Here is a 19,523-nt window from a genome sequence, read left to right on the forward strand (position 1 = left end):
TTTGTTTCCCTTCTACGTGACTTTACCGAAAGAACCGAGAATACGTGTGAAGATGTTAAAATCACCGAATAAGAAACCTTTCTTTGCAAGGAATCGAGCACTGCATTAACCACACACGGTACCTGTGGTGAACATGCAAACAAAACATGCTCTGACAATCCGTACGCATAGTCTCCGAAACCGAATGGCCGACACAAGCATGCACACCTGTTTGCGAGTGAATTGTTGCGACGCACGCACGGCAGTGGCGCGTACCCAACGCTGCCCCCCCCCCCCCCCCCCCGTTTGAACGTCGCCACGCTGACGGTCCGGACCGCAAAATCTGCGACGATTCGCAACTCCTGGAGTCGCCGCCATCGTCCCCCACCACGGTTATCCCTCGCACGGCCTCCCCGCCTGCCCCCCTCCAAAGGGCAAAGCCGCAGTGATGATGATTTATAATCGGCGTGGGGGCCTCTGTGCGTTTTTTAAGTTTGCCATCGGCCGGTGGATACCTGAACGGCAGGATTCCAGTAATTAAAGAAAAAAAAAGTCGGTAGCAGGCGGGATGTCTTGAGGGGGAGTGGTGAGTGGTGGTGGGGGTAGTGGGGGGTAGTGGGGGGTAGTGGGGCGTAGTGGTTGGGGGTGTGAGAAGTGACCAGGCCAGAGTTGTACGGCCAGCCAGAGACGCTGAGATTCTGCGTTCGAATCCCTGGACTCTCACCTGTCGAGCGTTTGCGAATTTTACTGGGGACACACTGCCAAACGCAGCATCACCACCACCACCACCACCGCCAGATAAGTTCTTGATGTTAGAGAGTTGTTGTAAATGTTGTTGTTGCTGTTGTTATGCGCTGGTGCAATGACGACGGCGGCCGGCTCCGTAACCTTCCCACGCCTTCTGCGGGAAGGACAAAAGGGACTCGCTCCCCCTCCGGCGGAGACAGACAGCGGCGACCGCCCATCCAACTGCAGCGGGGAATCGAACCAAAGCCTCCGCCTCCCCCGTGTTAAATGGTTTGCGCAGATGGGCGCGTGGGCGCTAAGTTTTATTGCCGCAGATCCCCATATGGGGAGACACTTTACAGGCGGAGGTGACATCTTGAGGGTGCTTACAGCAACCGCTCACGCTTCTGTTGTTATCCTGCAGTTACCACTGCCCACACCCGCCGGAGTGCGCGAGGATTTTCGCAGGCCCACCCAGGCACCAGGCGCATCACCGAGAGGGTCACAACGAAAAGGGACGAACTAAATTTTTTTTTTTTTAGTCAAACGCAATTGGCCAATGATGCTTGCGGCCTCACGGGCGACGTTTTCGGGGGCGATGGATCTCCTTCATGGCACAGGGGTGGGGAGTTTTCACGGTCGATATTTGGTGGCGCCGCGTTCGTCGGTAACACCGCCAACGCAGCATCAACGAGTTTAATCGTATCGGCTATGTTGGCAGGCACATCGCCGCTGGTGCTGCTACGGGATTGAAAATAAAATAAAAGAAAGTAAAAATTGTGTCGCCGCTAAAAACGGGCGAGCGACGGCGCCCGCTCGCCTCCATTGATGTCTCCGAGCCACATCGTGGAAATTCCACGTTCCCTTGCTGTGGGTAGGCAACCCCACCCCCCAAATGTGGTGCCCCACAGGGTTATCAAGGGCGGCGCTGGTGCAGAGAATGAAATGTGGGTGACCCCTGTCCAATTTCTGACCCCCCCCCCGACTTCCCCGCTCTCCCACAGCGCCCCCACCCCCCGCCCCCCCGCCCCCCCCCATCAATGTGGTCCAGATCCGGGGCCCCTACCTAACCCACGGATGGGCCCCTGTGCAATTTCAGTAGAATCAGAAATGTTTGTTGACGCTGGAGGAGGAATCTGATGAGCTCTAAAGCTCTTTTTCACAGATGTCCAGTAGGGGCATCTGCGGAAAAGGAGTGCGAAGCATAGGAAAGGTAAGCAAATCACAAACAAAAAATAATGCATATCTATGTTTACTTTACCGGTTAAAGCCGACTGAGCTATCAGCTTATTTTTCAGAAGCAACCTGGCCACAAATGACTCACCCCCGCCCCCCCTCCCCACGTCAGTCAGGACTTGAACTCCCAACCTTCCAACCGCGAGCCGTGCTCCCGCTCTTAACCACGTCATCCACAGCCGGCACCGTAGCGCCTGCGCCGGTGTTTCACCGGCTTGCCCGTGGATGCCCTACGAGGCACGCCTACCCGGAGCGTTTAAATTATCCGCCGGCGGCAGCGAATTATTATTATTGTTGTTGTTGTTGTCACCGTGACCGATGATGGCTCTTTTTTTTCTTTGTCGGAAAATGTCAGGAATGCAATCGATCGCCCTTCGGTAAAAGTTGAGCGTCGATTCGTGACAACTCGAGCCAACTTATAACGGCGTTACATAACCGGGGGGGGGGGGGCGGGGGGGGAGTTGCTCGCGAGAGCATGTGCGTGTTTTTCGCCACAACGCACTTCTTCCGGGTTCGGAGTCCTGTCGGTGCGCTAACCACCGCACCGCCACTCCTCCCCGCCCCCCCCCCACCCGCCCCCCCCCGGCCGCACATCGTTCACATCAACACTACGAGCGATGCGCACGCACGCACGCGCGCACACACACGCTCACACACACGCTCACACACACGCTCACACACACGCTCACACACACACACGCTCTTCTCTCGCTCGGCACTCGAACGCGCTCGGCGGTTTATTTTAGAAAGCTGCGCGAATATTGCTTTCGATTGCCGAGCGGCGGGGCAAGGCGCGTTCGGGCAAAACAAAACAAAAAAAAAACGCCCGTAATTGTTTCTTCGCAAGGGAAAGGCAGATAGAGGCGGATGGAGAGAGAGAGAGAGAGATACCGGGAGAAGATGAGCGAGGCGGAGAGATACGGTGCGAACGGGGAGGGCCGCGGCGAACGAGAGTGATAGCTCCGCGCTGATACGACAGTGGGCGGTGGGGGGGGGGAGGGAGGGCAGGGGCGGCCCAATTATCCTCCCAGCGCGGATCGCTCGCGGACGTAAACACAGCACGTAGGAGCGCGTGCGTGCGTGCACACGCGCGCGCCTACTGGCCTATTCCTCGAGCACACGCGTGTGTGCGAGTACACACACACACGCACACAAACACGCGGGCGCGCACGGACGGACGCGCTCTCACTTCGCCGCGCCTGCTTCACTTTACGATTCGGGGATTCGGGTGGCCAACGTAGCGGAGTGCAATTGGCATGGGGCCAGGTGCGAGGACACCTGCGAATATCTGTGAGAAAAAAATGCATCTGATTTTTAAATAAAAATAACAATAATAATTTAAATTTCGATTTAAAGCTTTCGTGACTGCAATGATTCATCTTCTTTGGTTCTTTCGGTAAAGTCACGTAGAATGAGAATAAAATAATAAATTGATAAAATAACACAATAATATTCTCACGACGTTTCGGCCACAACACAAGCGGCCTTCATCAGGCGAGACTGTCCTACCAGACAGTCTCGCCCCCTTCACCTGATGAAGGCCGCTTGTGTTGTGGCCGAAACGTCGTGAGAATATTATTGTGTTATTTTATTTTATCAATTTATTATTTTATTCTCATTCTACGTGACTTTACCGAAAGAACCAAAGAAGAAGAATAATTTAATTATATATCCCGCAGAGCCACGGGCTAAGTCGTAGGACTCTTTTGCAGGAGGGCCAAGCTGCTGCTGCTGCTGCGGAATTTGGTTTTTATTTTAAGACATTTTCAGTAAAAAAAAAATGCAGTGTTTATTTCTACAGTCTATCCCCGTACAGGTGGAAACCGACGGCGATCAGTCCGCTTGCTCTACCGCCTCCTCCTGGCGAGCCAGGGGGTAACGGCGCCACCTCGAACGCCCACGGTGAAAGGGAGTTTCACAACATCAACATCTGCGTGCGATCCACCAACTCCCACTGCCTCGAAAGTGCCGGATTACAGGCCATTTTTCGGGCGGTGGACAACGGCAAGAATAACAACCACAACAACAACCACGGACCCTTTAAAGGAAACGGTCCGACGGGTCACGGAGCTCGCGACGGACGACACCGTCGTCGTCTTCACCGCGTCTCGGCGAGCCCCGTGCCAACCGCCGGCGGGGAGCTCATTTCTTTAGAACTGCTTGTTGTTGTTGTTGGTGTTGTTCAGTTTGTTGTCCTTCCATCGCACCTCCCATGAGCACGGTTCGCCAAGAAGTTCAACGCACATACGTAAACAACAACAACAACAACCGCCATTCGCCACTAAGTGGTGTGACGTCACCACGGCGCTTGTGCCAGGCTATGTGCACTTTAAAGTCACGCGAAGTAGCCGAACGCCCGCCGGCAGGAGGCCCACGGGATGGATCCAGGTGCCACGGGTCGACTGACCGAGATGACTGGCCGGTGCACCACCTGCGCCCCCCCCCCCCCCCGCTACTATGCCACCTTGCTGTGTTTTAGCCGCCTGGCGCTCTGCTCGTTGTTGCGAGCGCACACAACACAAAGATCCCCCGTGTAGCCTTAACAGACTGTAGGGGCAAGTGCTGTTAGCGAGCACCTATGAATGCCGGTAACGGTACACGAGGTGGTAGGTGGCCAGCACCACGCCCGGCCGCCTTTGTCTCCCCAGTGGCGATGTTTACACACCGCACCAGATATTCATTTGAGGCCGAGTCGACCTAGGGGAGGCCCGGGACCGGTTTAGATAATCGTCACCGGTGTTGGCCGTGAGCGGGAATCGAACCCGTGTCGCCGGGTTCATAGCGCAGCGCGCTAACCGCTACACTATCGCTCCACCCACACACACAGACACACAGACACACAGACACGTACCTGCGCCTGCACTTGAGCCTGAACTTGGGCCTGCACCTGTGCAGCCGCCGCAGCCGCCGCGTGCTGGTTGGCCGCAGCCGCCGCCGCCGCGGCCGCCGCCAGAGGCACGGGCAGTGAGAGGCGGTGGCCGGACATGCCCATGTCGTCCTCTGCGCGCGCACACGGAACAAGAGAGGGCAGGCGACAGCCGTCACGAGATATTGCTTCAGAGAAGCGTATCCTCCGGATTATCATCATCATCATCATTATTTGATTTGTAATGCACGTGGATGTCATTCACAGAGAGACGGAGAGGGGGCGGGAGAGGAGGGAGCGATTCGGAGGCGTGGAAAACAACGGGTGAACGGGAGTGCGGCTGGGAACCGGCGACGACAATTGCCCAAGCTTTGTGGTCCTCTATTGGGATAGGTGTTTAAACGCGTTGGGAGGAAACACCCCCCCCCCCCCGGGTGTGGGAGGGTGGTGACACTGAATCCCCTCACAGATGGAATTTCATTTTCAACAATTTTTTATTAAATCATTTTTTTTTAAATCTTACTAGGTGTGGCCCACATTATGGCTTATCACAATGTGGACATTTGTTTTAATAGCAGCCAAATACTCTAAACGCACGTTCCTAAACGTGGAGGGAAAAACCGGAGGACCCGGAGAAAAATCCACGCGACCACGGGGAGAGGGAGACACGCAAACTCTAAATATACAGGTGTCAAGGGTCAGGATCGAACCCACGACCTCCTGTATACCAGGCGAGGTAGTTAACATCTCCTAGCCACCGTGGCGCTCTCTTGCTGTACGGCCACCATAGGCCTGCAAAAGCCAAGAGGTTCAGAGTTTCATTCCCACGGTTTAGGCCGTGGGGGGTTTCATGAATTTGTGCGACCCATCAGACCGGCCTGCCTATGCAAGTGCTGGATCACCGGCCACGGGTGCTGCCTAGCTACCAGCGCCGAGATAAAAAAAAAATTGTTTACTTCATCACGTAATTTGGTAGAATACGATAAACGTACGAGAGCCTGTCTCGCGGCAGTGGAAACCCACTGAGCAGTTGTCGCCGCTCACAACACGCCACGCTCAAGGACCGGACTCACAGACCACAATGGCGCACACGCCCAGGATGATCTCAGTTTCAGTTTCATTTATTAGGTATAACCCTGTGAGCCATGCGGCTCTGCAAGGCACAGCTGCTCCTTCTCCCGTGAGAAAAGCACCGAGCCGGTGGAAATTCCACGTTCCTACTGCGGGGCACGACGTGCCCATCAATGACGCTAACTGCCACGTCGACTTTCGTCAGAGTGATACCTATTTTATCGACCCACCGCCCCCCCCCCCCGAGGGAGGGATGATGGGCTGAGACAACCCCCCCCCCCACCCACCGCCACCGCCCAGCTAAGCCGCATGGCCGCTTTTGATTGTCATAGGAGACAATTGTCGTCTGAATATTGTGTTATACAGTAGTCAAATGATTCGGGCAAGTTTATTACCCGTAGCAAAAAGAAGATTGCCATATACAGTGCTTATGAAAAAAAATGATACGTCATAGAGGCAGAGGCTTTCATATATATGGTGTTTTAATTATAGGTTTTCCATCACAATGCCTAATTTATGCCGTATTTTCTGTTTGTTGCTGGGCATGTGATGTTTTGGACCTTTGGGCCTGAGCTCATCGTTTATAGAAAGATATTTCCATATTTATTTAGCGCCCCCCCCCCCGCCCTTCATGTATTTTAAGCAAAGGTCGGATAAGTCGGTAGGTGTGTGTGTGTGCGTGCGTAAGTGACGAGATTTGTGCAACTTTATTGACAGCGGCACAAACACAAAGGTCTCCTCCCCCACCCCCCGCATAGCCTCAACGGACTGTTGGGGGCAAGCGCTTTGAAGCGAGTGGCAGCGCCTACGAAGAAGGCCGGTACCGCACACGGGGGTGGCCAGTAGCGCCACGGGCCCCGCCGCCGCCGCCGCCGCCGCCTCTGTTTCAACACCGCACCCAGGTGCTCATGTGAGGCCGAGTCGACCTAGGTGATGCCCGGCACCGGTTCTGAAGGACCGTCCCAACGGTTACGGCAAGCGAGTGGAACACGGCCGGGACGCGTCACGGCCGGGAGGGAGACGATGACGGATGGACGGTTTGAGAATTCACTGGCAGAGGGCGGCCGAGGAACGGAAGGCGATGGGACGATGGGCCATCAAGTCGTCGTGCGCCAGGCCACCAGGTTGGACTGTTAACGCTGCAGGGCCGCGGGAGTGGAGGCGAAGGCTAGGGGAGGCATTCATCCAGCAGCGGATTGACCACGGCCAATGATGATAATGATGCAGGAGTCAAGCGATCTAAGCGCGCCAAGCGCCGTGGTGGCGAGATGTTAACTGCCTCGCCTGGTCGACAGGAGGTCGTGCGTTCGATCTCAACTCTGACGCCTGCTGTATATTGGGGGTTTGCGTGTCTTTCTCCCAGTGGTCGCGTGGATTTTTCTCCGGCTCTTCCGGTGATTCCCTCCGCATTTAGAATCGACATCACGCATTTCGAGTGTTTGGCTGGCGAGAAACATCCACGTGACGACGATAAGCCAGCTTTCGCTGACCTATCGTTTGTGACCGCCAGGTCGCTGCTGAAAAAGATCTGTGTAGCTCGGGTGGGCCACGCCTGGTAAAACAATTTGTTTTAAAAAGTTTCATCGTCTCGAGTACGCAGAAGGTGCAAGTGATGCAAGCGGAAGGAAAGAGATCAAGAGGAAGAGGGGGCGATGCGGTGCGATCAGACACAAGGCTGGCCCAAGGAGCGGGAAGAGCGATGGCGCAGGACGGCGCGGCTTGGAGACGCTTCGCAAGGACAGCAGCGGAACACCCCGCGCGAGTGGGGCACACGCGGGGAAGAAGAAGAAGAAGAGGAAGAGGAGGAAGAGCGCTGGCGTACGCAGCCGCCTCGACGTATCAAACGGACGCGGACAACGGATCTGCTAAGCCAGTGCCTGCGAGAGCGGCGGGATTAGCAACAGAGAGGGGGATTTGAGGCATTGCCCCGTCGCCGATCAATAAGGCACCGGATTGCGGTTGATTTCTCGTATTTTTGTTCGCCTTTTATTAGCGTTGCGTGCGAGTGGGAGATCGCGGCAGCGCGATTAAGACGTCATCGGTGCTATGCTCATCCCGGGAATGTGTATGGAGACTCTTGCCCCTCCAGAGACATCGGTGTCTGAGTGCGTGCGCGCGTGTGTGTGTGCGTGTCTTTGTCTTTTTTGTGTGTCTGTGTGCGCGCGTTGGCGGCTGGCAGCGTAGCGGTAGCGCGCTGCAGCTATGAACCCGAGTTCAATTCCCGCTCACGAACGACAGCAGTTGCAATCATCTGAATCGGTCCTGGGCCTCTCCTCGGTCGACTCAGCCTCAAATGAGTACCTGGGTGCGGTCTGTAGTGAACATGGCCGCTGGGGAGACAAAGGCGGCCGGGCGTGGTGCTGGCCACGCACCAACCCCTCGTGTGCCGTGCCGGCCTTCAAAGGTGCTCGCTAACAGCAACTTGCCCCTACAGTCTGTTAAGGTTATACGGGGGGGGGAGGGGGCGGGGGAGCCTTTATCTTTGTATGTGTTCATGAGATTGCAAAAGGTGCTTGCAACAGAATTTGCCCCAACGATATGGTAAGGCTTATAGGGGACATTTGTCCTACAGTGACGAAGACGTAATGGGTGCTCACTCACGGCCCTTGTTCCTACAGTCTCTGTAGACTACACAGCAATCTGTGTCCTTCATATACATACATATACACACACACTGCGTATATGTTCGCGGGTGAGCGTGTGCGTCCGCGAGTCAACGCGTGTTTGCGACGGGCGACTTGCGACTTGCGTGTATTAGGGCGCATCTCCGCGCGTGCTTTTATGAGTGGGTGTGTTTGGCCCATGGCAGAGTTTTACGATTGAGTGGACGTATGCGAGTTCGTACCAGCGAGTGCGTGTGTACGTAGGAGTGTGTGGCAGCGGTAGCGCAGTCGTTAGCTCGTTGCGCTACGAACCCGGCGACCTGGGTTCGATTCCCGCTCGTGGCCTGCAACATCAGTGACGATTCTCTGAACCAGTCCTGGGCCTCCTATAGGTCGCCTCACTCTAAAATGAGTACCTGGTGCGGTGTGTAAACATTGCGACTGGGGAGACAAAGGTGGCCGGGCGTGCCGCCGACCACCCACCCGCTCGTGAGCAGTGCCGGCCCTTCATAGGCGCTCCCAAACAGCACTTGCCTCAAAAGCCTGTTAAGGCTACACGGGTGATCTTTGTTCGTCTTTGTGTGCGTGTGTGTACGTACACATGCATGCGTGTCTTTTTACGTCAACGGGTGTACACGAAACTTAACATACGATTTCGTGAAATAGTCAGCGAGTGTGCGAGCACGTGCGTGCGTGTTTGTATGTTTTATATATATATGCGTCTCTCTACCCTCCTTCTGTTACAACCTCTTCGCATGACCGTTTCCACTCAGGCTTCTGCTTTGTCACTTTGGCCGCCGTATATCATCAGGGCGGTGCCCAGGCTGTTGGTTTCTAAATTTCAGAGAGGCATGGGCACTCAAAAGGACGAACGTGGAGGTGAAGATTAGACTCTGCCGCCTGGCCTCAATATATAAATATATATAATATATTCACATATAAAAAAGAGAAACACAGAGCGGAGTGTATAAGGCACGCAAATGCCTGGCCTCAGTGCATGCAGTGAGGGAAAAAAGTATTTGATCCCCTGCTGATTTTGTACGTTTGCCCACTGACAAAGGAATGATCAGACTATAATTTTAATGGTAGGTTTATTTTGAACAGTGAGAGACAGAATAAAAACAAAAAAATCCAGAAAGGCGCATGTCAAAAATGTTATGAATTGATTTGCATTTTAATGAGGGAAATAAGTATTTGACCCCTCTGCAAAACATGACTTAGTACTTGGTGGCAAAACCCTTGTTGGCAATCACAGAGGTCAGACGTTTCTTGTAGTTGGCCACCAGGTTTGCACACATCTCAGAGGGATTTCGTCCCACTCCTCTTTGCAGATCTTTCTCCAAGTCATTAAGGTTTCGAGACTGACGTTTGGCAACTCGAACCTTCAGCTCCCTCCACAGATTTTCTAGGGATTTAAGGTCTGGAGACTGGCTAGGCCACTCCAGGACCTTAATGTGCTTCTTCTTGAGCCACTCCTTTGTTGCCTTGGCCGTGTGTTTTGGGTCATTGTCATGCTGGAATACCCATCCACGACCCATTTTCAATGCCTGGCTATGCCCTGGCTGAGGGAAGGAGGTTCTCACCCAAGATTTGACGGTACATGGCCCCGTCCATCGTCCCTTTGATGCGGTGAAGTTGTCCTGTCCCCTTAGCAGAAAAACAACCCCAAAGCATAATGTTTCCACCTCCATGTTTGACGGTGAGGATGGTGTTCTTGGGGTCATAGGCAGCATTCCTCCTCCTCCAAACACGGCGAGTTGAGTTGATGCCAAAGAGCTCCATTTTGGTCTCATCTGACCACAACACTTTCACCCAGTTGTCCTCTGAATCATTCAGATGTTCATTGGCAAACTTCAGACGGGCATGTATATGTGCTTTCTTGAGCAGGGGGACCTTGCGGGTACTGCAGAATTTCAGTCCTTCACGGAGTAGTGTGTCACCAATTGTTTTCTTGGTGACAATGGTCCCAGCTGCCTTGAGATCATTGACAAGATCCTCCCGTTTAGTTCTGGGCGGGTTCCTCACCGTTCTCATGATCATTGCAACTCCACGAGGTGAGATCTTGCATGGAGCCCCAGGCCGAGGGAGATTGACAGTTCTTTTGTGTTTCTTCCATTTGTGAATAATCGCACCAACTGTTGTCACCTTCTCACCAAGCTGCTTGGCAATGGTCTTGTAGCCCATTCCAGCCTTGTGTAGGTCTACAATATTGTCCCTGACATCCTTGGAGAGCTCTTTGGTCTTGGCCATGGTGGAGAGTTTTGGAATCTGATTGATTGATTGCTTCTCTGGACAGGTGTCTTTTATACAGGTAACAAGCTGAGATTAGGAGCACTCCCTTTAAGAGTGTGCTCCTAATCTCAGCTCGTTACCTGTATTAAAGACACCTGGGAGCCAGAAATCTTTCTGATTGAGAGGGGGTCAAATACTTATTTCCCTCATTAAAATGCAAATCAATTTATAACATTTTTGACATGCGTTTTTCTGGATTTTGTTGTTGATATTCTGTCTCTCACTGTTCAAATAAACCTACCATTAAAATTATAGACTGATCATTTTTTTGTCAGTGGGCAAACGTACAAAATCAGCAGGGGATCAAATACTTTTTTCCCTCACTGTATATAAATATATATTAGAATATGTATAAAGCTTTGTTTCACAGATGTCCAGTCGGGGCACGGGGTAAGAATGTGACAACAACAAACAGTTACAAAACACGATAGGAGTGCAAAGTACAAGAACGTTAAACAAATCGCCCAAAAACTTACAAATAAAACTAAACCATCCCCATCCTACCAGGATGGGGATGGTTTAGTTTACATTTTCAAAAGCGATCTGGCCCCAAATGAAAGCTCAAAAAGAAGTGGCTTATCATTTCGACATGGATAGCAGCAAAAATCACCTAAATAGTCTCAACGCGTGCTTCTATATATACGTAAAAGAAAAAGCGGAACGTATTTCGGCGCGCAGGCTGTCGGGCGCGATGACGGCTTCAGAGTTTGCGAGCACCCGGTCCGTGTATCACGGCAAGAGAAGCCGACGTGGAAATGGCGATGTTCACTGCACACCGCCACGAGGTGCTCATTTTGAGACCGAGTCGACCTCGGGGGAGAGGCCCAGGACCCGTTCAGACATTCGTCACTGGTGTTGGCCGTGAGCGGGCAATCGAACTCGGGCCACCCACCCCCTTCGTGTGCCCTTCCTGCTTTCATCGGCGCTGCTCGCTAACACCACTTGCCCCCAACAGTCTATTAAGGCTATACGGGGGTGTGCGCGTGTGTTAGCGTGCACACGCACACGGACGCACGCACGCGAACGCATCGGCCCCATCTGCGGTCCTTCGCGGTGGTGACAATCAGAAGGCCCGATTTTATGACCCCCCCCCCCCCCGCCACCACCAACCATTGACTCGGCCGATTCCGTCGCAGCGGTTAGCGCCGGCTCTCGACAAAAAAAAAATATAAAAAAACATAAATAAAACCCTTACAAGCAGCGGCTGATCAGAGGTTGTGGGTGCGGCGGGTTCATCATCGGTCACGAGGCGCTGCGTTGCGCCCTACGCCCCCGGAGCCCGCCGGGCGATGCTTTTTGGGGGCGATGGGACGATGTCATACATTTGCGTTTCCCATTGCACTATATAAAAAAAAACCCGTGGGGGGGGGGGGGGCGGCGGGGGCTGGGTTGGGACACGATAGTAAACAAAATCGTTAATCCTCGTAGTTGCCTCTACGTAAGCTACTCCGATGCATAATTTAGAATCATTTACAGGGGGCGGGTGGGGGGGGGCAAAGACCCCGTGAACTATTTCTATAGCTCTGCTGGATATTGTGGATTCGACGTCAGCTGTTTTATTGCCTTTGCGCAATTTCCACCGGGTTTTTGCTTTTTGTGTTCTCGGCCGGAGCTGAACCCGCGATGGCAACGAAGACACCCCGTTGGGGGTCCGTCAAAGGCGTTTTTCGAGATAAATCACCGGCATCGATTCATTGATCGATCATTGATCGATGGATCGTTAACATCGATGGAAATAGTTTATCTTGCGAGCGAGATTTTTAAAATTTATTTTTTACACTCACGACGACGCGCAGGGCGCAAGCAAGCGTTGCGCGAGAGGTGAAAACCCGAACGAGACCGGGAGGAATAAAACGACCAAGGGGAGGGCTTAAAACGAGGCAGAGAATTTAATTTTTAAAAAATATTTAAATCGGTTCTCAATTTCGAATCGCGAGTATGGATCGTGAGGGTTCGTCAAACAAGCTGGAGGGGGTGGGGGGGGGGATTTGGAGGTGATTCTGTTGCACTTAAATTAAATATCCAGAAGCTACGTAGAGAAAACGTAAGCGGCATTGCAACGCGGAATCTTTCCCGCTGGATCTCACCAGTCTCGGAACGCCTCTCGGGTGGTGTTAAAGCAATGGGACATTTACCCGTAACGTCCATCCACGGTCGACAAAGCCTAGGCCGTAACGTTGACATTATTCGACACTAATCGGGTGACACCTTAATATATATAGAGGACCGCAAGAGCTTGGGCAATTTTTAGGTAGCGCCGGCTCACCGCCTGGCAAGCTGCCTTCCGCGGTTCGTCTCCGGTTCCTCCATTCCTGGATACCTCGGCGGCGTCGGTCCTCCGAGAGAGCGACGGGTGAACAGCTAAGCGCGTGTTCAAAGCGCGACCGTTAACGTTCCGGTTCGGACGAAGGAAGGGGGACGAAAACGACGCGACTCCGTCGACGGCCGGTCGGCCCGGCCCAGCACGGCCGCCCCCCCCCGCCCCTTCCCGCCACCAGAACGGCTCCCGATTGTCCAGCGGGCAAAGATGCATGACCCCCCCCCCCCCGCACCCCACACCCCAGGGGGGGAGGGGGGGGGGGTCGCTCGCTCACCTTTCTTGATGGACTGGCCGGACGGCATGTGCGTGCCGTTGGTGAGTCCGGGGATGCCCAGGCTGGAGAGGTGCATCTTGGGAGAGGGCAGCAGGTTGGAGGGGCCCGGCGGCGTGTAGCTGTAGAGCGGGGAGCCGAAGCTCGGGCGCCGTCCCTCCCTGCGGTTGCTGTCGATGGCGGCCTGCAGCTCGGCCGGGGAGCTGAGCCCCTTCTTCTCGCACTCGTAGGGGTACAGGTATTTCATGTACCTGTGCGGTGGGGGGGGCACGGAGGGCAGTCACAGGGTCAGTCGCGGGCAGCGCTTGTAGAGGCAGCGTTTCGAACCACAGTCGTAGCTCTTAAGACGACGTCGATGGCTGCGTGGAATTTGAGTCGAGCCCTCGTCTGTGGATTTGATGTCTTTGTCGAGGTGTTAACCACCTCGCCTGGTACGCAGGAGGTCGTGGGTTCGATCCCGACACTGAAACACGTATTTTTGGAATTTGCGTGTCTCTCTCGCTCCCCGTAGTCGCGTGGATTTTTCTCCGGGTGCCTCCGGTTTTTCCCTCCACATTTATAAACATGCGTTTACTGTATTTGGCTGCGATACATTTATTTCCACGTGATAAGCAACTTCGTTGGCCCATTATTATTTGTCACCAGATCGCTTTCTGAAACAAAGCTGTGTAGCTCAGTGGGCCTTACCTGGTCCCATTAACGATACCTGTCAAACGTTGAGCCAAGCGTGAGCACCATGCCATGTCCTGCACACATCCCACCCATCGCCTCCTCAACCTCCACTACCTCCTCTTCTTCCAAATTACGACGACCACAATGCTTTTTTTCCTTCCTAGGCTCTATTTTGAATTTGCTTCACCCTATCCTTCCACCGAATCAACCAAAATGCGGCGTTGGCAAATGTTAGTAAGTTGAACACGTTGGCTTATAAATGCTATCAACACCGCAAACTGGTTCAGAGAATAAAGCAAAACTAAACAACACACAAAAAACTACCGTTTTATATATTGCACATTTTTCACGTCATTAATGACCAGGGTGGGACCATTAACGCATTACACCGGAGAATCTGATTTGATGACAGGGTGGACACCTGCGTGAACCTATGGGTCCCCAAAGGTGCTGGCTTGAAGCCCTCGATGCAGCCAATATGAGAACCATTTGAATCAACCCGTCAAGGCAAGGGAACCGCGACGTGGAGAAGATAAATCTGCATTTGGTTTTGAATTTGAGTATGCAAACTTTTTGGAAATGTGGCATGCATCACGCACATGTGTATGCATGTTCATGTACAAGATAAAGACAAATATCCCCCCCCCCCCCATATAGCCTTAACAGACTTTTGGGGCAAGTGCTGCTAGCGAGAGGCACCTATGAAGCCTGGCAAGGTACACGAGGGGGTGGGTGGCCAGCACCACACCCGGCCACCTTTGTCTCCCCCGTGGCGATGTTTACACACCGCAACAGGTACTCATTTGAGGGTAAGTTGACCGAGGGGAGGCCCCGGACGGGTTCAAATAATCGTCATTGGTGCTAGTTGCCATGAGCGGGAATCGAACTCGGGTCGCCGGGTTTGTAGCGCTGCGCGCGAACCACCGCACCGCCGCTTCCCACAATTCATGTACGCACAGGCAAACACACACACACGCACATGCACACACCCAACAATCCACATGTGTTCACACTCAAATTCCCATTCCAGCCACACAAATGCAAAGCGGGAAATTACAGTGTACTTTCACCTCTATCGAATTTCATTTCCCGGATTGAATCTCTGATTGTAAATTGCAAACGAATCAGAGCCACCCCCCAACCCCCCCGCCGCCCCCCCCCCCCCCCGTCACAGCACTCGATGATTCGACAACTGGAAGGCTGCGAGTTCAAACCCCCGACAACTAGAAACCGCTGTGCCTGACGTACCCCCCCTCCCACCACCCCCCATGGGATCAAACAAAATAAGCCACCTCTCTCTGCGGGGAAAGTCAACAACACACCTGCTCATGCCACGGCAGTGGGGGGGAAATTTCACCCTTCCCCCCCCCCCCAAAACCCCGGGCAAACCTACGATTAGCACGTTTGGCCACGTAGGGCGGGCGAGAAGTTCCTCGTGCGTGCCTACGACGCGACGGGAACCGTCGGCGTGGCAAACGACGACTCGCGAGGGCCTCTCGTTCGCGCCCTGGCCGCACAAACGAGTCGCGCCGCAGTCAGTCGGCCAGCAGGACGCACGCGGTGGGGAGAGGTGACGTGCGGGCGACGCCAAGACGTCTGGCGAGCGCGGAGGAGGAGGAGGAGGTCCGAACGCCGACCCGGACCCGACGACGAGGAGCAGCGGTGGAAGCAAGCAATTGCAGGGCCGCGCCCGCCACCTTTCTACCTTGCTCGGAGCGTGCTAAGTGTTTCGCGGACGACGAAGACGAAGATCCCCCAACCTCAAACCCCCGCCAAAATAGCCCCGACAGAATTGTTGGGGCGAGCGCTGTTATCGAGCACTGGCGAAGGCCGGCACGGCGCATGAGCGGGTAGCGCGGTCGGCACTACGCCCAGCCGCCCTTTGCGTCTGCCGCGCTGTTGTTTACACGACGGACTGGGCACTCGTTGAAGGCCGAGTCGACGCAAGGGAGGCCCAGGACGCCCCGGGACTGGCCCAGATACCACTCGCCTTTCAGGGCTTTTACCCGTATCTGGAAATCGAACCGAGGTGGCTGGGTTGCGTAGCGCAGCGTGCTAACCACTGCGCCACCGCTCCCCGGGACACATCCGCCAACGTGCACACACTGATACGGACGCGTGCGTTGACGGCCACGCGCGCACACACGAACGCCTACGCGTACGCACAAGAGCGCGCACACGTACGAACAAACAAACAAACACGCTCTTACGGGGAAAAAAAACCCATTTGCTTCATTCAAACAGACTCAAGATGTTCGTCAATGATGCCGTGGCCTCAAACGGACAAAAAAAAACATACAAAAGGTGATGTTTCAGCCAACGTCTCTTCTGCACGGCAGGGATTTGTCCGTTGTGCATTCATTTATTTAATTTATATGCCACGCATCCAATCCGTAACACAATTTATATTTATAGAGCGGAGCTGCCTTCGCTCGAAGCGCTCCACACAGCTCACGGAACGGTGACGAGGATTGGGGTGATGTCGTTGGCGGGGAGGGCACGGGCGCGCTGCGCACGGTGCCGAGGAATGAGTGGGAGCGATCGAGGGGGTACTGAGAGGGGATGCCGCGAGGGTGGGGAAGGGACGGGAAGGAGTGGAGGGGAAGGAAAATAATTGGGCAAGAGAGATCTAGAGGTGAGGCTTTCAGAGAGGAAGGAGGGCAAGGAGGGGAATGGCTTAACTACTATAACGAGCCAAGAATGTCCGTGTGTCCCGCGCGTGACGTCACTCCACGTCGACCAGCCCCCCCTCATTAATAATCATGAACAGGTTACGTCCTCCATATGGACCCCCCCCCTCCCATTAATAATCATGAGTAGGTGACGTCACTCCACATGGAGGGGGGGCGAGGCGCCTCCTCCCCCCTCCTCAGCGTCAACTGACAACCCTCACTACAAAGGCAGAACCCTCACGTCATCACGTGATCTCCGTAACGCTGTTGAGACATCGAAGTAAAAAGGACGTCGTGATGAACGAGGGATTATAACCTTAACATGAAATAGGTCTGTGTCACCGCGCCCTTACAAATTGCACACGAATGGATGCAATGTATATCACGTCGCGGTCTGCTTTTCGCTTGCAAGTTTCAGATTTACTGCCAATACACCCGTCCTTGGACGGGCAAAAGGCTAGTAATCAGAATATTTATTCAGACTGGAGAAATCTGATGAGCTGTCAAGCTCTTTGTTCACAGATGACCAGTAGGGGCACGGGGTCAGAACGTGGCAACAATAAATGGGTGCAAAGTATAGGAAAGGACAAGCAAATCACTAAAAATTACGAATATATATCTACGTTTATTTATTAGCAGGCAAAGCCCACTGAGAGACCACAAATGACAGCTCAACAAAGTGGCTCATCGTCGCGCGGAAATTTACAGCAGCGGCCAAAATAATCCAAACAACAAAGGATGGCCGTTGCCCAAAACGTCACCGATTATATTCATTTTTTTTCTGGTTTTTAGCCAGAATGCACGAGGGGGGGGGGGGGGGGTCTCCTCCGGGGGGAGCGACCGACGGGAGGGGTTCCGTTCGCAAAACTCGGCAGAAAAATTACAAATTTCTCAAACATTACGAAGAACTCGACAAAGCAACGAACGCTCAACCTGCCCACACAGGGAGACTAATCGAACGGGCTCCTGCAAACAAAACAAAACGTGATGCCGAGACTCTGGCAAAGGGTTTCTCCGGGGTTCGTTAAACAGTTGATGGAGAAATCGTTGACTTGTGCTCACCCGTCCGAGGGCAGCGGTGAAACAACAATGACGCAACAGGCAAGACAGCTGCTTAAATTACCACTTGTAATTACTGAAACTTTCTCTTCCCGCGAGCTATTGAATTTTCCATATACGAGGCGGGATATTTAAATCCGGGGAGGGGGGGGGGGGTTACTTTTCCTCTTAAAAGGTTACGGCCGCTCGTAAAATTGTAATTGGCAAAGGGATGGGCCACCCCCCACCCTCGACAACCCCCCCCCCCCACTGTAAATGTACTCCACCCTGCCTTGCAGCCAGACCGCATATGAGTTCGACTCCCCCATGTGACTCCTACGCATCCCCCCCCCCCCCCCCGAGTCCTGAAATATAATTCACGTGAAATACACTGACGGGCAATTAAGTAGGTGGCAACCTGGAACGACGACGAGAGATGACGCTCGTCGCAATGCGCTGCCCCCCTGTTCACGCTACTGCTCGGTGGGAGGCCTACGAAGCACCGTTGTTGGTCACGGGGGTTCTCTGAGCCATACTTCACCGCACCGGTGAGCGTGAGTTTGTGATGGCGGGTGGGCTGGGCTGAGGGAGGAGTGGGGAGAGGTGGGGTGGGGTGGGAGGATGGGGTGGCAGTACTGAAATTTCAAGCCTTTTTAAATAGGGGCCCTGCATCGATAAACTATTTTTCTATTAAAAGTATTCTTTGGTCATTATCAATAGAATACCAATTTTTGGGTTCTCAAACGGGGTGTAGAAAGTGGGGGGAGGTTAGCCCCTTTGATCCGCCACAGCCTTCGCTATGAACGCTGCTTATCTGGGACTTACCAGTTAAGGCCCACTAAGCTATTAGTTTCTTTTTCAGAAGCGACCTGGCCACAATTGATCACTCAACAAAGTGTCCTTTCATCATCATCATCGTGAGGAAGTTTCTAGCAGCAGCCGAATACCGTAAACGTGTGATGTTCATTCTAAATGTGGAGGGAAAAAACCGGAGCCATCGTGATGATGAGAGAGAGAGAGAGACACGCAGACTCCAAATATACAGCAGGCATCAGGGTCGGGATCAAACCCACGACCTCCTGCATCCCAGGCGAGGTTGTTAACGTCTCCTAGCCACCGTGATGATGAGAGAGAGAGAGACACGCAGACTCCAAATATACAGCAGGCGTCAGGGTCGTGATCAAACCCACGACCTCCTGCATCCCAGGCGAGGTGGTTAACATCTCCTAGCCACCGTGGCGCCCCATATCTCTCGATAGTTTTACAGATTCATGACACGGTGATGCATAGCCATGGGGAGGTATTGACCGGGCGGTCAAAAACACAAAGCAAACAGCCGGAGAAACTAGGACGGATTTTGTGCGATCAATCAAAAGCAAAAGAAAAAGTGAGGTAATGGGGGGCGGTGGAGTAATCCTGGCTGTGATTTGAACAGGGTGGAACCCGTTGGTAAAGGTGCAGCCCCCACAATTTCACACTCGCGCCACTGCTGGTGGTAGGGCCTCCACCTTCCCTTTGAAGGAGACAAGCTTCTCTCCGGAGGGTGATTGGCCGACTCTTTCAAGCTGGAGAAGTCACATTTTAGTCTGCCTTGAGTGGGGCGATCGTTGCCACGAGAACAATCCTCCGATCGGCACAGTTGGTTACGTACGGTTTCGAAAGAAGTTCAACGTACATACATACAAACGTACAATCCAAAGCGAGTACTTTACTGCATCATTAAAAAAAAACTAGAATTTGGAATCGCCTCCTCTCTCTCTCTCGATGACGTCACGGG

The 19,523-nt window shown here is 53.5% G+C and overlaps 1 protein-coding gene across 5 annotated transcripts in view; it reads right to left on the minus strand.

The window, feature by feature from the left end:
• The window catches only part of LOC116954947 (uncharacterized), a 261,733-nt gene that overhangs the window by 14,793 nt on the left and 227,417 nt on the right, over nucleotides 1-19,523 (minus strand). For all 5 annotated transcript variants that reach the window (XM_076052742.1, XM_076052743.1, XM_076052744.1 and 2 more), the window contains 2 exons: nucleotides 13,368-13,615; nucleotides 4,793-4,941 (listed from right to left, as the gene is read on the minus strand). In XM_076052742.1, the coding sequence (XP_075908857.1) occupies nucleotides 4,793-4,941; nucleotides 13,368-13,615 (397 nt within the window). The remainder of the gene's footprint in view (nucleotides 1-4,792; nucleotides 4,942-13,367; nucleotides 13,616-19,523) is intronic.

Source organism: Petromyzon marinus, chromosome 57 (assembly GCF_048934315.1).
Source record: "Petromyzon marinus isolate PM22_M1 ecotype Great Lakes invasive population chromosome 57, UKy_Petmar_22M1.pri1.0, whole genome shotgun sequence".
NCBI classification, from domain to species: domain Eukaryota; kingdom Metazoa; phylum Chordata; class Hyperoartia; order Petromyzontiformes; family Petromyzontidae; genus Petromyzon; species Petromyzon marinus.